The following is a 20,594-nucleotide window of genomic DNA, read 5'->3' as shown; positions in this document are numbered from 1 at the left end:
GGTGATGATGAGTCCACCTATGGCCGTGAGGGGCTGGCGCATGATGAACGTAGTGAGCATGATGAGCTGGAGGAGCTTCCATGGGATGTGCGTGGATGCTGTGTCTATGGCTATGCCTGTGCTGCTTTGGATGTACGTGGTGATGGTGTGTTTCCGGCTGGTGTACATGTCCCTTCTCGGTCTTCTTTTCAGGCTTCTCGGACGAGAAATGACAGTTGAAGCAGAAATAGATGATGCCGACGGCGAGAACAGCCGCCATGAGACAACCAACAAGCATCCCAGCGATTCGGCCTTGCTCCGCGTCGCGGCGGGAAATGCGGTGGAGCGTCGTTGCGGCTGCGTCAATGTCCGCTGGTGGGATTGGTGCCATCTTAGCAGCAGACAATTCAGATCGTCGACGATCCCAGAATGGCTTGTTGAACACTAATGACAGTCACCTCATGTCCAATCACACGAGAAGCTCAACCTCACGAACACAGACTCACAGAGGCACAACATGAGTCTTTAATCAGAAAAGCCTCTTAACTCCCACGTCCGTTTGTCACCAGAACCTCCCATCAAACACTTCTAACAAGCTCATCAAGAAGCCGCAACAATCAAACCTCTTCACGACACAGCTGAAGTCCGTTTCAAAACAACCAACAAACGCATCAGACGGAACCCCGAACCAAACCACCGGGACCTGTGGCGCAACGTCACACGCCGCAGGCCCGGTATCCAGTCAATTGCGCTCATATGATACAAAGTCATCCATTTGCTGACTTTGCCGCGTCTCCTGCCCGTGTGGTTCAGCAAACATGACGGGAAGTGCATGTGTGCTCTATATAAGCTATCCTATCGTACAAACATCGCGGGTACCTGCCAACTGCCGCGTTCCGAAACCTGGGGCCTTTCCGTCCGCTGCCCCCAAACCACGCTTGAAGAAAATCACATCGTGCCGCCCTGGGTATCCTGTCGTCGCTTGTATGAAAACATAGGGAAAAGAAAGAAAGAGAAAACAAACGTCACTCTCCAAACTCAATCCCGTCTCCGACCCCTACGCGCCTCCCTCCTCTCCTCTCTCTCCTGAATCTGAACCATGACAGACCCGATGGCACTCTGCACCTTGCCAGACCTGTCCACAAACGCGTCGTAAAACTCGCAGTCGGGGTGTCCGGGCTGCCTCTCGTTGAGGGAGATGAGTGCGTTCGAGAGAGCCTCCAGCTCGGTCTTCAGGGGCGCGTAGTCGGTCCCGCCGTGCCTGCGTCGGCGGCGGCGCTGCTCGTCTTCCCGGTGAGACCTCGGAGCCTCCGGCGAGCCGCCCCTTCTGTAATCCTCGCCGTGCCCATCACGTCCCCTTCTTCCACGTTCTCCGCCACGGTCATATCCCCTCCGATCACGAGAGCGCTCACGGGAACGCTCGCGCGAGTGGTCATGCCGATCCAGGCTGCCTCCCCTCCCCCTCTCTCTTCCACGCCCTCCTCCACCACTCGCCCTCATCTCCTCCTCTCCGCCGCCGCCAAACTTCTCGATGGCCTTGCCTAGGATCGTCTTGCCCAGATGCTCCAGCATGTCGTTGTCCATGTTAGGGACGCCGCCTCTGTGTCTCTGGTCGTCGTCCCGGTGGTCTCTGGTGCGCAACCGATCGTCGTGCCGACCATCTCTGTCTCTGTCTCGGTCCCGGTTTCTGTCGTTACCGTGGCCGGGCATGTACTTGCGGACGGCATACTCCACGAGGCCTCTAGCGAGCGTTTCGAGGATCAGCTCGACCTGTTTGTTTCCGCCCTGCTCCTCTCGCCGTGTTCGGTTGCGGCCGCCGCGGTTTGGCGAGGAGTTGCGGCGTGTTAGTGTGCGCAGTAAGAGATCCATGGTAGACGGCGCATCGAGGAGGTGTGAAATTCCGTGTTATTGGGTGTTGGTTGCTTGCGACTTTACTTGCGATTTGGTTTCTTTGCGTGTATGCTTCTCCTCAAACCCAAAAATCGAATAGAAAAAGAATTTGAGGCCTTCGAGAAAGAAAACAAATTGACAACGATTTTCGCAGCGGCTTTCGCGACTCGAGCGACGGGCACTATTATTTAGTTCGTCTGGCACTGCCGCCTAGAGCAGTCGTCGGATTTTAGGTCATGCGGTGATGGCGGCCTCTGTCTTTTTTTCGCGGTGGTGTCTCTCATGTGATTCACTGCCCGTGAGTCGCGCGCGGGTGAGACAAGTCGGGTCAGGTAGTCAGTCGGACTCTTTTTTCTTCTCTTCCGAAGCCCTCTGCGCAAGTAGAAAAACCGTGTTGTTTTCGTGATTCAAAATGACCCGTGTCTGCTGCTTGCTGCGGCGTGTCGCTTTCTTCGCTGCGTGATGGTGTGTTTTGGTGAGCTGAGGAGGGTGCGGCGAAATGCGGTTTGAGGCGACTTGGAGGAAGGCAAATTTCTGGAGGTTCCTGCCTTTTCTTGGCTGTCGCACGCCAAAAGTTTTGATGAATTTTTAGGATGAACTTGAGTTCCTCGTGGCTCGGGTTGAAAAGCGAAGGTAATTTGGTGAGTGTTGCTTATGACTGTTGGGTGAAGAAGAGATGCGGCGGATAGGATTTTGCGAGAAGTCACTCTTGCCTGAAATATATTGATACCTGGTTGGTTGATCGTTTCTGTTTTGACGTGATTAAGCCGCTTTCTTTGTGGCCTCGAATTAGATTTCCTTTACGACAAGACTTCACCATCAAAGCAGCTCATCTCAAAGACAAAAGGTGGGCTGCACAATGGGTACAATAAAGCTCGACCGAGTCTTTGACAGTCGATTTCTTCAAGTTCTTTTTGACGCCGTACCTAGCCACCTTCATTAATACTGATGGCATACGTGCTACATTTACAATCATAGACGATTTGTCGTCCTAGGTGCGCCATACACCCATATGCTCTACATACAATACATACCAGCCACGGGCATTAGCCATACCTGCCCATTTAGCTGAGGAGCTCCTTGATGTCCTCGATCCTCTGGAGCTTCTTCTCTTCGTCACTCATCATGCCAAGGGAAGTCGCACTAGTAAAGGTCAGCAAAGGCACAGCCGTCAACGCCACTAGCGAAACTCACATGAACTTCTTCCGCTCCTGAACCTTCAACATCCTCTCCTCCACGCTCTCCTTGACGATAAACCGATAAACCTTTACCTCTTCGTCTTGCCCCATGCGATGCACGCGATCGATGGCCTGCGCCTCGACGGCGAAACTCCACCACGGGTCCATCATGAACACCCTCTTCGCCGACGTCAGGTTCAACCCCACGCCACCGGCGCGGAGACTGATCAGCAGCACCGTAAAAGTCTTGGAGTCCTGGAACTCTGCCAGAACAGCGGCGCGGGCCTTCTGCGCCATGCTACCGTCGAGACGCAGGAACTTGATGTTGGCCCGCGTCAGCGCCGGCTCGATTAGCGTCAGGAACGACGTGAACTGGCTGAACACCACCGACTTTACGCGCGGCTTCTCTTTCCTCAGTTCCCGCAGCGCCTTGATCAAGGCAACAACCTTGGAGGAAGAGTTGTTCACGCCCAGGCGCTGCAGACTGATCTTCGTTTTCTGGAACGGGTCTGGGTCGTCTTCGTGGCGAATAACTTCAAAGAGGTCGCGATAGTTGATCTCCGCGCGGCAGTTCGGGCATGTCGGGACTTTGTGCCGATCCGTCTGGTGCTTCATGTAGTCCAGCAGGCACTTCTTGCAGGCTGAGTGCCAGCACCCAGTGACCGTCTGCTCGATCATGGGCTCTTCCGCGCAAATGGGACACTCGTTCGTGGCTTCGTCGCGAATCTGACCGAGAATGTGTGCGCCGAATGCGTTGTTGTTCGACTCTGATTCAGACACAGCAGCTGAGAAATGTTCGATGAGCGAACCCAGGTCCATGTCGTCTGCAAGACCTGCTGCAATGTCTGCTGCTGCACCTGCTTCCGCCTCGTCTGCAACCAACTCCTTGTTCTTCACCAGAACAGGGTGACAGCAAGATTGACGAAGTCGCAATATGTTGGCAAATATGCTGGTGTAGGCCTTCATGACGGTGCCAGCCTCGACGTTCTCTCGGAAGGATTGCCTCGCTCGCGTAAAGATGTAGTCGTATATCTCGCGTTCCGTTTCTCCCAGTTCCACGTCGACAATCTCGATGTGCTTCGGTGGAAGGGGAACGAGTGGTTCGCCATTTGGTGTTTTCATCTCCTTCGTACGCCTGATCACCAGGGGCTCTAGCACGGTCTGCACGACATCAAGTGCCCGCATAAAATCTTTTGACTCGAAGGGAACAGTGATAAAAGTCTTCCAGAACGAAAAGTTGTTCCAAGGCTCGACTCGGAGGAAGCGGACCAAACTGAAAAGGTCCTCCAGCTTGTTGACGATCGGCGTTCCTGTCAAAACCCAACGGTGCTCCGCAGTAATCTCGTAGCAAGCCTTCGCGGTCTTGGACTGTCTGTTCTTGATGAAGTGTCCCTCGTCGAGAATAACACGGAAGAAGTTGAGCGAGAAGAGACCTGTATGGGCAGACTTGTCTCCTTTCTTGGCCGCAACTTGGTTGAACTCCGACAAGACCACTCCGTAACTTGTGATGATCACGTCGGGTGCAGAAGCAGCACTGGCCTCACAGCACATTGCCTGGAGGTTGCTGGCCTTCTCATTACCATAGTAAACCATCGCCTTGAGTGTACCCTCCTTCGAAGCCTTCTCCGCTTCACTATGCCACTGCGCCAGTAGCGACATGGGAGCAACGACGAGCGTCGTACATGGCGCGGGCAGGACATTGTTTGATTTTCCAGACAGCCTGGGAAGTTCGTTGACAGTCGCCGGTGCGCCACCTTCCAACTTGGCTCGTTGTGCGACGTCAGAGCGATGCGAGTGAACCAGACTGAGCATCTGAATGGTCTTGCCGAGACCCATCTCATCTGCGAGGATACCACCCAAGCAGTTCTGTTCCTGAACGGGAAAGTCCAGCGAAAGATCGCCTGAGTAGGGGTTGACGTAGAAGTGCTCTTGGCCCTCGACCTGAGGGAGCTCTTTATCGTCCGTGTCCTTCAGCGGCCAAACGTACTCCTCCCACAGGGGATGCATGCTGGGTTCCCTGTTGTTCTTTTGGTCTTTTTCTTTGGTCATCATCCAATACAAAGCTTGCTTCTGATATGGACGAAGATCCATAGAAAAGGTATCTGCGGGCTCGGCCTCCGGGGTGTTGAAGTCGAACGATTGGGCCTTCCGGTAGAGCGCATCAAGCTGATCCTGCTCAAGCTCCTGGCCATCTTCTTGGTCGTCAGAAGAAGGGGAAGATCCCGGCTCCTTAGCGCCAGACTTTGAGGATTCCTTCTCCTTCTTCTCGTCCATCTCCGCCGCCTGCAGCAACCCTTGTCTCTGATTTTTGGATGCCGCGGAGTTGGCTCGTGTAGGCTCGAGGTTGATGTCGTGCAAAAGCTTCACCAGAGCGACCTGTTTCAATCGAAGCTCCTTCTCCTCGGTGGACTCCTTCTCTTCGAAAAAGCTCGCCGCCCTGTTCTCCTCGATGTTGAACCCAGGGCTGTGGAACGCAGAAGCCAGGAGATAGCACTTGAGTTGTATGAAGATCGTATCGTTTGTCCTTAGCCGTTCCGGAGCGTATACGCAAGTGCCCTCGAAGCGGCATATCTTCTGGTCCATCAACGTCGACACCCATTCAGCAGTGTCCTTGGCCAGTCTCCCAATCTCGGACCCGCTGCTGTTTGTGAAGCGCACCATCACATCCACTCGTCTCGCCGCGGCAGAACGCGAGGAAGCAACGGTTGTAACACCGAATTTTGTAACCCGTGTCGCCTTGGGCGGTTGTATCTTTTGTCTGTCAATGTTGACGACGTCGCCATGCTTCAGCAAGTTGGCGCCACTGCGTGTAGCCCAACCTTCGACACCAAGGGAGCCAATGTATCGAGACTCGGGCATCGAACGGCGAATGGTCGGCTTCGGAGGGTCTTCCATCGGGACGTCTTGAGCAATCGAAGCTGAGGCAGTGGCGGGTGAGGGACGGGCGAAAGCGTTGACCGTGGGCGACTTCTTCTTCAACTTCTTCCATGTGCCATCGAAGTACATGTTGACCGCTCGTTCGAGATTGTTTCCACAGTTCTCTCGGATAACATCTAGCGTGTCCGCCGCAACTTTGTCGCCAACGAAGCTCTCGAAGGTCTCTTGGTCGAAGGTCATTGCGGCTTCTTCGCGTCGAAGGTCCGAAGGAGGGGCAGAGCGATTGGATGCATCTTCGATAGGCTGCTCGACCAGCGGTCCCCGATTCCTCAGAGGCGAGGAGGGAGCTTCGGCATCTTCGCTTTTGATTTGCGTGGTCTCGTCGTCGGCATCTTGGAAGAAGCGCTGCCTCGGTTGCGCTGGCGGGGTCGGGAGCGCTGGGCTGGAGTGGTGGCTCAGGGCATCGTCGTCGGAGGCGAAGAAGCGTCTTCTCTTGGCCGGATGCTCTGGTGATCCCGTGTAATCCATGGCGGAATCAGACTGTTGCCATGCACTCAGAAAGTCACACTCATAAGTGGCGCTCACTCGTGAGCAAGCAGCGAAAACCACACTGGGACCCAAAGGACTGGAGACGCGAAGGCGAATCAGTCAGCGCGACTGACCGCGTCGGGTCTTCAGGTGACTACGCGCATTATGTCAGCCAATTAAACATTCCCACCTCCAAGACGTCATAATTAAATAAAAATAATGGTCGACTCGGGCATTTTGGACATCCCGTCGCGCAGCTTAAAAAATAGATCCACATGCTTCAAGCTGCGATTTTCAGAACGACTGGGACCAGCCCCGACATGGCGCATCACACCAGCGCATTATCCTCCTCCTGAATGAATCGACCAAGGATCGTCGGCCATGGCCTGAGAAGGCTTGTACAAAATCCCCCTCGGGGGACTAGAGGCATCGTCACGGATGCGGACGTCGTGAAGGCGAGGAAGTACTGCCAGTCGCAGCTTCAGTGCGTACAACTCCATGCGCATGTATGTCCGCAAATACTCGATCGCTGACAATACGGCGCAGACACAGCCACTACGATGCCCACCTCATCAGCCGCCTTCTCTCCCCTCGAGCCCAAGACGCCTACCTCGCCCTCCGCAGCCTGAACCTCGAACTCGTCCGCCTGCCCGAAGTCGTCTCGAACCCCATGATCGGCCAGATGCGCATGCAGTTCTGGCGCGAATCCGTTGACAAGACCTTCGCAGGCAACCCGCTCGCCGAACCGATCTGCGTGCTCCTCCACCAGGCCCTCCAAGACCTCCGCGCAAGGTCGCCGAGGAACAGCACGGCGGGCTCGATGCGATTCTGGGCGCAGAGGTTGATCAAGACGAGGGAGAAGTACATGGACAACCGGCCGTTCACCTCGCTCGCCGCGCTGGAGGAGTATGCGGAGAACACGTACTCGACGCTCATGTACGCCACGCTGGCCTCGATGCCGCTGCGGTCGATGCAGGTCGACCACCTGGCTAGTCATATTGGCAAAGCCTGCGGCATCGTGGCAACGCTGCGCGGGATTCCGGTGCTGGCGGCGCCGCAGCAGACGCAGGTCCACACCCCGAATGGAACAGAGCCTGCGCGGCCGCGCGACCAGGCATTGCTTCTGCCGCTGGATGTGATGTCTGAGGTCAACCTGCGCGAGGAGGATGTCTACAGATACGGACCCGAGGCCGAGGGGTTCCAGGACGCCGTTTTCAAGGTCGCGACACGAGCCAACGATCATCTCATCACGGCGCGCGAGATGCTGAAGAATCTGCAGGCGGGACAAGGCGCAGGTCACGAATTTGAGCACCAAGGCGAGGCGGAGCATGTGTACGAAGAGGAGGACGATGTTCAGCGGGACATTAGGAGAGGATTCGGGGTACTGCTGGAGGCAGTTCCTGCGCAGGAGTACCTCACAAATCTTGAAGGGACGAATTTCGACCCCTTCACAGTCAAGTCAAGCTGGAAGTTGCCGTGGCGTTTGTGGAGAGCGACGAGCAAGCAACAAATCTGAAGCCTTCAAAAACAGGCGTGTACTACCAATTGACCAGCCGTGTAGGATATGCGTGTAAAACCAATAATGACCCCAAAGGCCGTGTAAAAATAGAATCTTCTCCATCCAAAACCTCGGGAATATGGTGACGACTTCAACTGATGACAATTGCATCACCTGGATTGGTGCAAATGATCGCGGGGACAGTGCGGATGATCATTCGCCATCACGCCCCCACGGCCGTGGCTCAAGCTCCACTTCCGGGGCCCGCCCCGGTCCCGTGCGGGTCCTTGCACGAACCACCAGCCACATCGGAAAATCCAACTTTGTGGCGCAGACATTCGCCGAAATAATTTGGCCATCGCAAGGTCCATCCAGCTCCGGTCATTGAAACCATCCCCAGTATCGTCAATGTCGGCCACAAGATGTTGTACGAACTCATAGGAATCGTAAGCTCTCACCCGCCCCCATAGACCTCCCGAAGTTCCAACGTCAATGGCTAACGAATCCCCAACAGGTGCGACCGGGCAAGCTCGCCGAGGTGAAAGAGTACGCGCTCCCCTCCCCCCATCCACCCCTCGAACCTTCGACGACAGTCCGCACCATAGCCCTCGCATCCTAACATATTCCTCCCACAGAATCGCCCTCACCGCCGGCCAAATTATACTCCGCAATGGCGGCGTCATCCGCGGCCTCTCCAACTGGGGCGTCTTCATGCTGCCCCGCCCCGTCTCGAAGGCCCAGATGAAGCAGAAGAACGGCCACTACTTCGTCATGCGCTACGACGCCTCCTCCAAGACGCACGCCGAGATGCGCAACACCATCAACCTCGACCCCCGCGTCATTCGTACCGCCCACGTGAAACTCGGCGACGGCAAGCTCGAGAGCGCGGCGCGGTTCGGAGAAGTCAAGTGGGATAAATGAAGGACTGGATGATTGAAGGGACGGTATTATAAGGTTGTGTGACGAAGGCGATCAGACTCTGAAAAGATCACGAGGGTACTCACGCCGTGAGGGGTCGAGGTCTGTTGAGCAACGAACAGAACGGCGGACGTTGTATGATATGAAGGATCCACGAGCCAGCGCCGGGGTATCTAGATGTGTATAAAGCTGATGAAAGCTCGGAGTGTACAACTACGTGGTACGCCATGGAAACAATAGAGGGAAAGACTCTCCAACCAAACTTAGCCAAACCTACGCCATCGGTCGTTACGACAGAGTGTGAAATGGCTGACTTCGGGGCTCCAAAAGGAATTGCAACTGAGGGGCCGGCGATGTGAGTGCTATAGGTGATGTAGACGTGATGGCGAAAAGTTCCGAATGCGCATATTTGCACTTTCAGGACACTCTGGAATAACCTCATCTTCTTAATTGATTCGGCCCAAACCCAGGCGAGATGGTATTAGCAGGGTGACTCGTGCACGTGCGAGGTGGTTTCGGGAGAGAACGTAGTGTATCAATCTGAAGTTCATGGCTCGTGTCTACATGCAGGCTAATGCTGATCCTATGTATGACTATGACTGTGTGCTGATCTGCTCCTGTTCCGCTGGTAGAGCTTTTCATTCATCACAGCCTCTACTCATGATTTGCTCTGCGCCGGGTCTCTCTCTTCCTCTTCCGCGTGATCACTCTCTGCGGGTGGATCATGGTCTCTGTCGGCTTCGTCTCCCCTTGTGATATCTAGGCGTCAAGGTCCATCGACTCGGCCTTACCGACTCCCTTCTCTTTGCACCAAGCCACGAAGTCGTCGATGACACTGGGCCAAGCGCCGTCCTCGTTCCAGAAGGACAACGTCTCGTCTGACATGGTCTTCGTGGCGAACTCGAGGGTCATGTTCCACATGTCGCGGTTGACAGAACGCGTCCACTTCTCATCGAGGAATGACGTCCACAGCTGCAGCCAATCCTGGGACTTGGTCTTCCATTCCCAGCCGGGGGGCGAGAACAGGACACTCCAGTAGACCTTTGCCACATCGAGAGCCACGGCTTTCTGGTTCTCCTCCTTGCTAGCGACAAAGGTGTAGCGATACACCTTTCTGAAGTAGGCGGGGTCGGTCGCGAGTTGGCCAACCAAAGATTTGATGTGTGCAGCGTGGGCTTGTCGCGACGCAGATCTACTCTGTTGTCAGTTAAGAACATCATGCCAAGAACGAGGACGCAACTCACCCAGTCGCTTTCCAGCCATCAACATAGCCTTTTCTTGTGATCGCGCCAATGGACGGCGACTGGAGGAGTTCTGCCACTACGAGCATCTCGGCATTCTCAATATTGACTTTCATGTCCTCGAGGTAGGCCATTGTTGACTCAACACCAAGAGCGTTCTTCTCATCCTTCGAGTCATCTGTAGCAAGTCAGCATGGGCTCGGTACAGTGTCAAGCCTTGTATCTTACCGCGAAGCTTGTCGAACATTTGATCCAACGAGCTGTCGAGCGCCGAAGTTGTGGGGGTGTTGCTACCACTGTTCCCCGAGAAGTACCTATAGATATGGCAGTCAGCTCATGGTTCTCTATGTCAACATCAGTAAGCATAGCATCGTGATTAAGAGACGAAGAGAGTGACCGTATTGGCCTCATTAAAGTCATTGGAAGGTCGCTGGCAACTTTGCACAGGGCCTTTCGGGACTGCATTAGGAGGAACGAGGCCAAGTTGAACGACGGATGAGTATAGTACCCAGATTGGTTCTTCTCTTCGCAAACGAGTCCATTCTTTGTAGATTTTCGTTTTGATGAGAACAAGCTCATGCCTTTGGAAGGCAACGCGCTCTTGACCCCCTTCCAACCCATCTTCTCGCACACGCCGGCGTTCTCGTTGTCAGTTGTATATCAGCTCTCGGTCTTGGATCGGCGGTACATGAGTTGAAGAAGTTCAAGTGGCAGCGAGGCTGAGGTGAGTGTAAAACCGGAGAAGAGACTGAGATAGTTGCCGACATAAACGCAGCGGGAAGCTCGGGAAGACGGCGCGAACGTTAAGATTTGGCCGGGACCCCTTTCAACAAGGTGTCGCGATCGCCACAAATGGGTGGCACCTGGGTGGCAGCCAGTCCAGTCCGTGGGGTGAGGCGCTGGTGCCAACTAGTTCGACGGGAGGACAAAAGCAGGCCGGTCGAAACAGGCCCGAGTGGCTGCTGCCATGGCAGTTCGTCGCTTTAAGGACCATCTTAAGTGCAGATTGAATGTTTCAGAAGCAATTGGCGATCGGCGTCGATTCGGCCTTTCTCTTGATTGTGTGGACAGCATGTGCCCCAAGGAGGGTTGGACTGTGCCTCGTAGCTGCGAGATGGACATTGTCCAGCAGGCGCGGCGCAACGGCAGCGGTAGTAGACCTGGAAAAGCAGCAGTGCATGGGCGGTAGGCCCCCACAAGGCGCATCTGATTCATCCCGAGCCGACGACGAGTGAGGCAAGGTAGGGAGTTGGGAGGTACCGATGCCGTCCGTATCCATGCGCTGCGCTGCGCTGCAGGCCAAATTGTCCGAGAAGGGCCGGCGCACCCTTCAGTCCGATTGATGGACGGACCGGAAAACACTTTAAAGAGCGGTAAACAGCCACGGCAAAGCGGCGGAACCGGGCAGAGGCATCGAGCCAACGAAGCGAGACAAAACGAAACCGAAGCGGCGAGACAAAAAGAAAGCCATGTCAAACATTGACAGTTTAACTTACGCGTCGATGGCATCGTTGATCTTGTAGGAAGCATTTTTCAGGTACTAAAGGTGAATCGTCGGTCAGCATTTCTTCATGTTGAACATTCAAGTGTCTGTTTGTTTCGCCGATTCGCCCTCCCCAGAGCCCTCCCCAGGATGGCCCCTCCCCGCCAAGGAAAGATTCGTCTGGATGTCCAGTTAAGCGCTGCGTCTAGATGGCGCATGGCAGCACAACGTCGCAGAGCACAACAGGTGCCGACGTTTCTCCGCCACCCAAAGACGTGGCCAACGACCTGGGATATCGGGTACGACGATGGGCGGGTTGAGAGAAGCGGGGAGAGTAACCTTGGGAAGACGACGGCAAGACACGACACGACACGACACAACATACGACGGGGTCGGGTGGAATATGGTCTCCCTATCTCGGACGTACCCGTTGCGCGGTCCTGTCACTGGCGCCAGTCAACTGGACGAACTGCGTCGTCATCGCCTTCTGCGAGGACGTAGGCGGCATCGTGGCTGGATTCTGAACCCCTCAGCTTTGGTATCGGTAGGTGTCGAAATCGGTATCGGGCGGCAGGCGGCGGGCGGTAAGATTCGGGGTTCTGATTCTCGCGTGACGCAATTATCCTCGTTAGCGACGGCGGGGAATCGTAACGAGAAGCTATCGAGGGCGAGGAGGCAAGCTAATCGAGGGACCGATAACAGCGGGGTTATTGGCGATGTATGCGCCGTTGCGGTCGAGGTGTGTTTCGCGGGGTCCTGGCGCGTTGTTGGACGTCAACGAGTTTGTCGTCGAGGGCAAGTTGTGGTTGATCGAAGGGAAGGCGACAGGAGAGGCAGTGGAGGATCGGAGCAAGGCTGAGGTTGAGATGGTGGGGTAATAGCGGCCACGGATCTGTGGCGGGGCACCTTCCCTCGTGGTGATTTTTTCTTTTTTCTTTTTTGGGGGTTCTGAGGCAGTCGCAACAGGTAGCAACGGATAAGGTACCTGAGTACTAGGTAGGAAATGCACTCACTACCTAGGTATTGGCGAAACAAAACCTCTGGATCAAAAGTTAAATATTTTCATACTTCTGTATTACTTTTTGAGATGATATTAGCCTTTATTCCCATCTTTACTCTCTCCATCCTTCTCTAAAATCTTCCAGAGTTGATTCTAGTTGAATACTCACTGTGCAAGGTAGGTACAAGCAGAGTATGGGTGGATTCCAGCCGATTCCAACACCGCTGTGGACGCTGATGGAAAACATCGCACTGGTCGCAGCACCTGTCCGAATGGCCTGCCCTCCTTGTACTCCCGCGACTCCCGCGACTCCCGCGTGGGACTCTCTATCTTAGCACATCCATGGATCCAGTCCAAGGTAATGCTTTCGGTAGGTAGAACCTTGATGCACGGTCAATCCTGTAATTGTCTTCCTCTCAAGCCAGAGTTTGAATCAACTCAATCATTTCCTGTCCCCAAGCTCACTGCCTCTTACTAAGCCGTTGTCACCCCTCTGCCTTGTGCCAGCTAAGCCCGTTGAATCTTTTTATTCGGTATGTTTCACAGAATCGCAAGTATGTTAGACACATGTTCTTCCCAAAATCTGGTGTTGTCGAGCATGTCGAAGCCTGGCCTAAACAGCCGCAAAGTATTCTGCCAAGTTTCTGACTTGGGTTCACTGGAAACCGGGCTATTGGCGCTGATATCAGGTCGAGTTGAAGAGGGACTTGCAGCTATAATACGAATATTCTTTACGCCTTTGAAACCTGGGCTGATGTGTCTAATTCTTGCCGGAAGGTCACGAGTGGATGGGTGAGCTTTGCTACTGACTGACTTTGAAATCTTTATATACCAGCGCGGCGTTGAACCTTATCATAGATGCGTCTATATCAACTATATCAACCTTATTCGCAGGCTCGAATCCGGCGACAGAGAGGGGAGAGAGAGAGTTAACTACATCAAGCAACCAGTTGAGTCCCGGCAGTCTATCAGCATCAAGTGCCCTAATCTACCTGCTCATACCTACACAATCATTTCTACAAGACGGTTGACTGTGCACTTCACATACTGAGGAATCATCTGTAAATGTATATGTAACGATTTGCTTCCCTCTGAACATTTTCCCCTCCTCTTGGGCAGCTGTTTTGCTGATGTCTCTACCTTAAAGGTATGAGTTGCGACTTGGCTTATCACTTACACCAACCTCGCTTGTTCGCAAAGTGGCATGCTATGACGCTCCTACCACTCCGCCCTCGACCTTCCTCATACCTGTTTGATTTCAAGATTTCGACAATTCTGGATCATCTTCTAATGAACATATAATGAGATACATACAAAAGAGCAACCTTATTCAGAGACTGTTGAAGGAATCCGTCACATTTCGATGGAACCCGTCTTAGCACGTCTACACCGGAATCACGGGCAGCGACTGGATCACTGACAGAGGTCCCTTCCAGGTTCTCAGGGCCCTAGAACCAACAGCACAAGCGGCGGGCTCCCTGTAGGCAGCTGCAGCAACCCCACAATTGGAACATGACGTCTACCAATAGCGCCCGGGCCGCTTGTGATTCACCAGATTGATTGGCACAGGCAGCAGACGCGACTTTTTCCTCTCGACGCGCCGCTGCCCTCGAGAACCAGATGCACCAATGATTCTAGAACTGGTCGACACAACTGCTGACCTGAGCATCGATACCTACAGCTCCCAGACGTATCCTGCAACCGACATGCTCTAGGATGGACTCATCATTCAGTCGTGAGGCGAGCGAGCCTCCGTTCGACCCTGCCCACCCTTTCAAGGGCGTCGTCGTGTGCTGCACAAGCATCCCGCCAGACCAGCGAGTAAGTCGTGATGCACATTTGCCCCTCTAGCACCTTCACACACCTCCCTCCACCAAACCTCGAGAGCGATTCCTCTGACGCCGTGCCCAGACAGAGATAGCCAAAAAGACGGAGGAACTCGGCGGCATCCACAAGTACGATCTAACACCCGACGTCACCCATCTCGTTGTCGGCGACTACGACACTCCCAAGTACCGCCATGTCGCCAAAGAACGAACCGACATCAAGGCCATGGATGCCACCTGGATCGACGCTATGGGGAAGCTGTGGATGGCGGACGCCAATATCGACTTCGCGGCACTCGAGAAAGAACACCAGCTGAGGCCGTTCGAGACATGCGGCGAGGTCCCCGATGCGACGGACCCTACCCAGGCGAAACGAGGCAGTCTACTACTGTGCATGACCGGCTTCGACGATCGTAGGTATATGAAAGAAGAAGTGGCATTACCATTCTAACAGCTGCGCAGCCGACGAACGTAATAAAATCATCGACCGAATCCAAGAAAGCGGCGGCACTTACACGGGCGACCTGACGAAACGAGTCTCACACTTGATCGTATACAAGCCGGAGGGGAAGAAGTTCAAGGCCGCCCGTAACTGGGGCATCCGTACCGTATCCCTGGCATGGGTCGACCAGACGATCGAGCGCGGCATGATTCTCGACGAGCAATGCTTCGACCCGGTCATGCCGCCAGAAGAACAAGGGCAAGGGGCGTGGAACAGAGTTAACCCAAGACGGGTGTCGCTCGGCAAGCGGTCGAGGTCTGGCGTCGGGGAAGACGGGCAGAGGAAGTTGAGGAAGACAGCGAGCATGAAGCTAGGCAGTCAGCGCGACAGCATCTGGAACGACCTTCTGGGCAGTAAACCTTCCGGGGAGTCCTCCGCTCCTCAGAGGAGCGAGCGGATCGAGGTGCAGGATTCCGGAGTACACGACGCCATGGCGCAACCCGCTCCTGACGAAGGTATCTTTTCAGCGTGCCACTTTTTCATGGCCGGCTTCGAGACGTGGAAATCCAAGATCTTGTCCGAGACGATAGGCTCCCTCGGCGGAAAGACGTACGCTGCCTTCGAAGAATTAGTCGCAGAGGCTGCCGGACCAAGGTCACTACACAAGTTTCTCATCGTTCCGCAGGAGGCCCAGCCCTCAACTCATTTCCGAATACCACCTGCGCATGTCGACAAGGTTCAGGTTGTGACCGAGTTCTTCGTCGAGCGGTGCATACACAACAAGACTCTTTGCGACCCGAATACCCACGCCCTAGGCCGTCCATTTCCCGGTTTCCCCATCCCCGGCTTCCAGGACTTGTCTATATGCACGGCAGGCTTCACCGGCATCGATCTTCTCCATGTGGAAAAGACCATCAGGCAAATCGGCGCCAAGTACGCAGCAAGACTCAACGAAGCTACTTCCGTGTTGGTCTGCAAGTCTCTCGCTGAAACGCGCAAAGAAAAGCTCAAGTTTGCCTTCGACAGCAACATCCCCATCGTCAGCTCAGAATGGCTATGGGGCAGTGTTTCATCGGGCTACAACGTTCCCGTCAAAAGATTCATGTTTCCCGAGCTGCAGCAGAACCCCGATTTGAAGGCCAAGCCAAGAGCAAAGGAACAGCTCAAGGAACAGACTAAACAACCAATTCAGAGGACGCGGTCTGAACCCATTCCTCATATGCCCAAGAAACCCGCCTCAAGGCATACTTCAGTCGCAGGAATCGACCCCACGGCATTCCAACACGAACAACAAAAGCCCGCCGCCCCAATGCAAACAGCGACGAAGGAGGACTCAGCCGCGTCCTTCCAATTCCAAACCGCCAAGACGCATCAAATGGACAGCTTCGGCGGCGGCACCGTTGCTGCGCCGCCGTCCAACTCATCCTCACACGCCCGCAACGAGTCGACTACGTCAGAACGGCCGGCGAAGCAGAAGCTGGCAAGGACAACAAGTGTGGCCGACAGCATGGACGACGCAACGCCCATTTCGGAAGCAGAAGCGGGGGGCGTGGTTGTGCGGCATGTCGTGGACGAGCCCATGCCGCCGACCAAGCATGGCGAAAAGCCCCAGCTCTGGATATCGCGGGGAGATGAGATTGCCGGTGAGATACAGCTTAACGATGAAGCCAGGCTGAGAATGGACGCCCACGACGACCGCATGCGGGAGGTCGGGATTGATCAAGCGATTATTTCTGCCGCGACAGGGGGGATCAGCGATGAGAAAAAGGCACAGCTCGACGCAGCGGCCGCGCTGTGCAAGCGCTCTCGTGAGCTCGAGAACATGGACGAAGACGAGAAAGATGAAGCTCAGCTGGAATTCCAGCGTGAAGAGCTGAAAACCGCAAAGTTCCGCAACGACTGCTTCGAAAAGGTCTTGGAATATCAAAAGGACGAGGACGAGGCGAGGGCGCACATGGAAGCCGAGCTCAAGGCCGACCGCGACGCTAAGAAGGCCGCGGAGAAGGAAGAGATCACCGAGAGACTCACCAACCTCATCGAGGCCAGGGCGATGGATAGAGACATAGAATTGCCTCGAAAAGAGGAGCATCCCCCACACCGACGCCCAAGAAAACGTCCCCTGGGCCGGGTCATCAGCAACGCATCGGCTGCTTCTAGCGGCAGCGCCGAGCTGGACATGTACGGCCAGCCCACGAAGGAGAAGCAGGAGGAGCAAGAACCGCCGTCCACGCAGATTCAGTACCAGGACCCAGGCGCCCAACAGCACCGGGCTAGGATCATGAGCAAGATGATGGGCGAGGACCCTAAACCCGCGACCAGCCAGGGGAAGACCAAGATTGGAGGGTTCGAGTTTGAGGGCGAGGCGGGCGGTATGATGTCCCGTCGGCAGACCAGGAGGAACGCATAAGAGGTGCGGGTAGGTTTTTTGATAACGAGTTGGGATCGTTCTTCTTGGTCTCGAGAGGGAGTTGGGTCGCATGGTTGAGCTCATAGCATTGCATAACACGACAGACATGGATGATGACGCCAACGGTTCGGTTAAATAAAAAGGCAGTTGTTTATAGCAGGAATCTTTTAATAGCATGAAAAAAGCCATCTCAATCTGGGTATCTTTGATTTCGTATATATACACTCACCCACGTACGTCTACAAAAGGGGGGGTCTCTTGGTATCATCCACTTTGCAGCCCCCGAGTACAGGTATCATGACGCTAACTTCTCTCCTCGGTTCCTCTGCGACAATTGACAAATGAAATGGCGGGATAGGTATCGTGCAGTATTCTTGTTGGTCCGACTTTTTCTTTTTCTCGTCTTGAAATGTCCTGTATTCCGATCTGTCGAATGATGTGATGTACGGGCGCAGCCCTCGAGAACAAAGAAGCATTGGATATAACAAAACAAACGACAAAAGCTTTGCTTAAACAGAACAGAAACGGAATTTGGTACAGAATCTCTTTTTTCAAACACAGATCATCTTACAACACTTCCAGAACGCCGGCAGAGGAGCTTGACTACAAGACGGACGCGGCCTCGGTCAGCACGCTGAGCAGACTCGCGGCGGCGCCGCCGATACCGACGGCGCCCAGCGTCTCGCCCCACGCCTTCTTCTTGTCTCTCCTGGAGTCGCGGTCCGCGCGGTCGCGGTGGTGGCCGCGGCGCGGGTAGTGGTCTCTGTCCCTGTCGCTCCTGTGGTCCCTGTGGTAGTCGCGCTCGCCGCGGTCGCGGTCTCTGTAGTCGCGTTCGCGGTCGCGGTCCCGGTCGTGGTCTCTGTGTTCCCTGCGAGACGGGCGGCGGGGTCTCCTGTCGCCGCCTCGGTCGCGGTCGCGGTCGTCGCGGTAGGAGCGGGGCGTGGCGTCGACCTCGTGGGGTTCCGGGTCGAAGTGGACGCGGTTCTCGTTCTTGTTCTTGAGGATCGGTTTGGGTTGGACGGTGGCGGCTGGGGAGGTGCCCTTTTCCCTGTCGGATGGAGGCGGGACGATGAAGTATTTGCCGTCCTCTCTTTTCCTGGGCTTGTTGTCGTAATTTGAGTCCGACGAGGCATCGGAGGAATCCCACAAGACGTCGTCTGAGGAAGACGTGGCGCCGCGGGAGTCGCCGCGTCTACGCTGAGATGGAGGGCTGGAGTTGGCGCCGTTGGCGTTTGGTCTGTTTCTTGAGCGGGCTGCGCGAGCTTCGGCGGACAGACGGGCGTATTTGGTGATTTCCTCGCGGGTGAGGACGCCGAGAACCGCAACGTAGTCTGGGCGTGCCTCGTAGCGGACGCCTGCTCGCTCGAGGATCTCTGGGGAGACCAGGGCGCGGCGGATACGAGTCCATTGTGCTTCGAGGGGAATGTTCATGCCGTAACGGTCTGGTGCGAGACGACTTGATGAAGTCCGGGGAGAAGGAGCACTACCAACGATGGGAGGTACGAAGCGCGGTGAGACGCCGAGGTTGTTGGCGACGTCAGGAGGCAGGTAGCGTGTTGACGGAGAGGCATCGGAGGGAGAGATGCTGTAGTGCTGAAGAGGCGGGCCGCCGATACGCAAGTTGTCCATGCCCGTGTTGATGTTGTCCATGACCATCAAGTCGCGGGTGGAGATGAGGGCGAGAGAGTCGTTGTGCTCGTCGTCCGTATCATGGTCGTAAGTCGAGAGAGCGCTGAATTGGTTCGGCATGTTGGGGACGGAGGTGCGCGGGTCAGCCATGCGGCGGGGTGCATCGTAAGACCCGTACGTCTCGCCGTTTTGACGGCGTTCTTGAGCGAGAAGACCGCGGACAGATGGAGGCGCCGTTGCGTCGTTGCTGGTTGATTCTTCCAGCTCACGAATGTAGGCGCGGAGGACCTCCTGTATGAGTTGTCAATTTGATGTTCGTCGCCGCCAAATATCATAGGACGGAAATATGTGGGTTTATGGGTTTTATATGTGAGCATACCTTGTTTTTGCGGAGGACTTCCTTGGAAAAGCCTTCCTTTTCTAATTCCGTCCTGAACTGCTGCCAGAGATCTTCTTCGTCGTCGCCGCCGATGCCACTGTCTCTGCGCGCAAAGAGCCTTGCGGCAATCGCGTCGACCTTGTCCTTGATGTTGTCGAGGTTGCCGCCCTGCTCGTCGACGACGCGCTGCGCCTTGGTGGGGTTGTGCAGCTGGACGGTGTCGAGGAACATGTCAATGTTTGTCTTCTGGGCGGCGAGCTTGGTGCGGATCATGTCGACCATGTCGCGCTCGCGCTCCTCGAGGCGGTCGATGCCGCCGTACTTTTCGAGGATGGTGTCGAGCTGCTTGAGGGCGAAGTCGCAATCCTCGATGAGCGGGGCGAGCTGGCGGGCGTAGACGGCGGCGCCGGAGGAGTTGAGGAGAGAATCCGGGTCCTCGGCTTCGACCTTGAGGTGCTTGAGGACTGTGTGTAGGCGGCGGACGACGGTCGCGATGTCTACGAACTCGGGGCCCGCAGTCTTTGCGCGGCGGAAGAGGGCGCGCGCGAAGGCGTCGACGGCGCCGATGTTGGGGAACGTGCCGTTGCTCATGGCGGCGGTTGGGTTGTGGTTGTGGTCAGTATTGGGTGGTGTTTGCTCGATGACGAGCTTGGTATTGTGTAAGAATGTGCCTTGGTGGTGAGGGTGGTTTGTGACTGAGATTGAGAGAGAGAGGGAAGCAGTGGGAGACCAGAGGATCTTCTAGTAAAGCCGCAGCGGACGCGGGTAGGCGGGAGATGCGTTGGGACGCTGCGAGGGCGGATCGACGGGTGCACGCAATATGGAGGGCGGGTTAAGACCAGGGAAAGTGATGAAGGTCAGGAACAGCAATAAAGATGTGGCATCAGAGGAGAAGCCGGCTGGTCTTGTCTTGAGTGAGATGTCAGGGGTGTTGTGGAAGGGAACGTGGGTGACGGAAGTGCGAGGGTTGAAAAGGGAAAGGCTGGATGTTGGTTTGGCAGGGGATGGATATGAGCAGAAGGAAAAGGTGCAGGTGGATGGATGGACAGGATAGAGAGGGAAATAGAGCAAGACTGATTTGTGATGTGCTACGTGATGAGGTCCGAGAATAACAGCAGGATCCGGAGTATGTCCAGGTCGAGGCGTCAAAGTGTCGAGTTCAAGGCAAAGTAGAGTACAAATGATGGTGACAGCTACAGCGACATTGACTCGGTGAGAGCAAGGTCAGGCAGGGTAATGTAAAAAAGCGCAGGAAACAATTAGTGAATCACGAAACCAAGGCGCTATGTTCTGGCAGGCGACCCGGAGTTTAGAGAGAC

At 55.2% G+C, this 20,594-nt stretch overlaps 6 protein-coding genes across 6 annotated transcripts; 2 read left to right on the top strand and 4 right to left on the bottom strand.

Annotated features, from left to right (window-relative positions):
* Nucleotides 1–1,017: 1,017 nt before the first annotated feature.
* On the bottom strand, nucleotides 1,018–1,848 carry CkaCkLH20_04613 (uncharacterized protein; the record flags this gene model as incomplete). Its single annotated transcript, XM_038887332.1, has 1 exon — nucleotides 1,018–1,848. The coding sequence occupies one exon, from the start codon at nucleotides 1,846–1,848 to the stop codon at nucleotides 1,018–1,020; it is 831 nt and encodes a 276-aa protein (XP_038747498.1).
* A 1,085-nt stretch (nucleotides 1,849–2,933) lies between these two features.
* On the bottom strand, nucleotides 2,934–6,452 carry CkaCkLH20_04612 (uncharacterized protein; the record flags this gene model as incomplete). The annotated part of the gene is made up of 2 exons (XM_038887331.1): nucleotides 2,934–3,012; nucleotides 3,064–6,452. 2 exons carry the CDS (start codon nucleotides 6,450–6,452, stop codon nucleotides 2,934–2,936), a joined length of 3,468 nt encoding a protein of 1,155 aa, XP_038747497.1.
* Nucleotides 6,453–6,808: 356 nt separating this feature from the next.
* Nucleotides 6,809–8,871, top strand: CkaCkLH20_04611 (phytoene synthetase/ ribosomal protein S6; the record flags this gene model as incomplete). The annotated part of the gene is made up of 4 exons (XM_038887330.1): nucleotides 6,809–6,936; nucleotides 6,999–7,905; nucleotides 8,465–8,496; nucleotides 8,586–8,871. 4 exons carry the CDS (start codon nucleotides 6,809–6,811, stop codon nucleotides 8,869–8,871), a joined length of 1,353 nt encoding a protein of 450 aa, XP_038747496.1.
* Nucleotides 8,872–9,627: 756 nt separating this feature from the next.
* On the bottom strand, nucleotides 9,628–12,100 carry CkaCkLH20_04610 (uncharacterized protein; the record flags this gene model as incomplete). Its single annotated transcript, XM_038887329.1, has 5 exons — nucleotides 9,628–10,060; nucleotides 10,113–10,287; nucleotides 10,338–10,423; nucleotides 11,606–11,649; nucleotides 12,020–12,100. The coding sequence occupies 5 exons, from the start codon at nucleotides 12,098–12,100 to the stop codon at nucleotides 9,628–9,630; spliced, it is 819 nt and encodes a 272-aa protein (XP_038747495.1).
* A 2,208-nt stretch (nucleotides 12,101–14,308) lies between these two features.
* Nucleotides 14,309–17,267, top strand: CkaCkLH20_04609 (BRCA1 C Terminus domain-containing protein; the record flags this gene model as incomplete). The annotated part of the gene is made up of 3 exons (XM_038887328.1): nucleotides 14,309–14,413; nucleotides 14,504–14,831; nucleotides 14,881–17,267. 3 exons carry the CDS (start codon nucleotides 14,309–14,311, stop codon nucleotides 17,265–17,267), a joined length of 2,820 nt encoding a protein of 939 aa, XP_038747494.1.
* Nucleotides 17,268–17,870: 603 nt separating this feature from the next.
* Nucleotides 17,871–19,866, bottom strand: CkaCkLH20_04608 (uncharacterized protein; the record flags this gene model as incomplete). The annotated part of the gene is made up of 2 exons (XM_038887327.1): nucleotides 17,871–19,187; nucleotides 19,276–19,866. 2 exons carry the CDS (start codon nucleotides 19,864–19,866, stop codon nucleotides 17,871–17,873), a joined length of 1,908 nt encoding a protein of 635 aa, XP_038747493.1.
* Between the last annotated feature and the right edge of the window lie 728 nt (nucleotides 19,867–20,594).

This window comes from Colletotrichum karsti (genome assembly GCF_011947395.1).
Source record: "Colletotrichum karsti strain CkLH20 chromosome Unknown Scaffold12, whole genome shotgun sequence".
Lineage (NCBI taxonomy): Eukaryota > Fungi > Ascomycota > Sordariomycetes > Glomerellales > Glomerellaceae > Colletotrichum > Colletotrichum karsti.
Note: the sequence above shows the minus strand (reverse complement) of the source record. Positions and strands in the feature narration are given on the sequence as shown.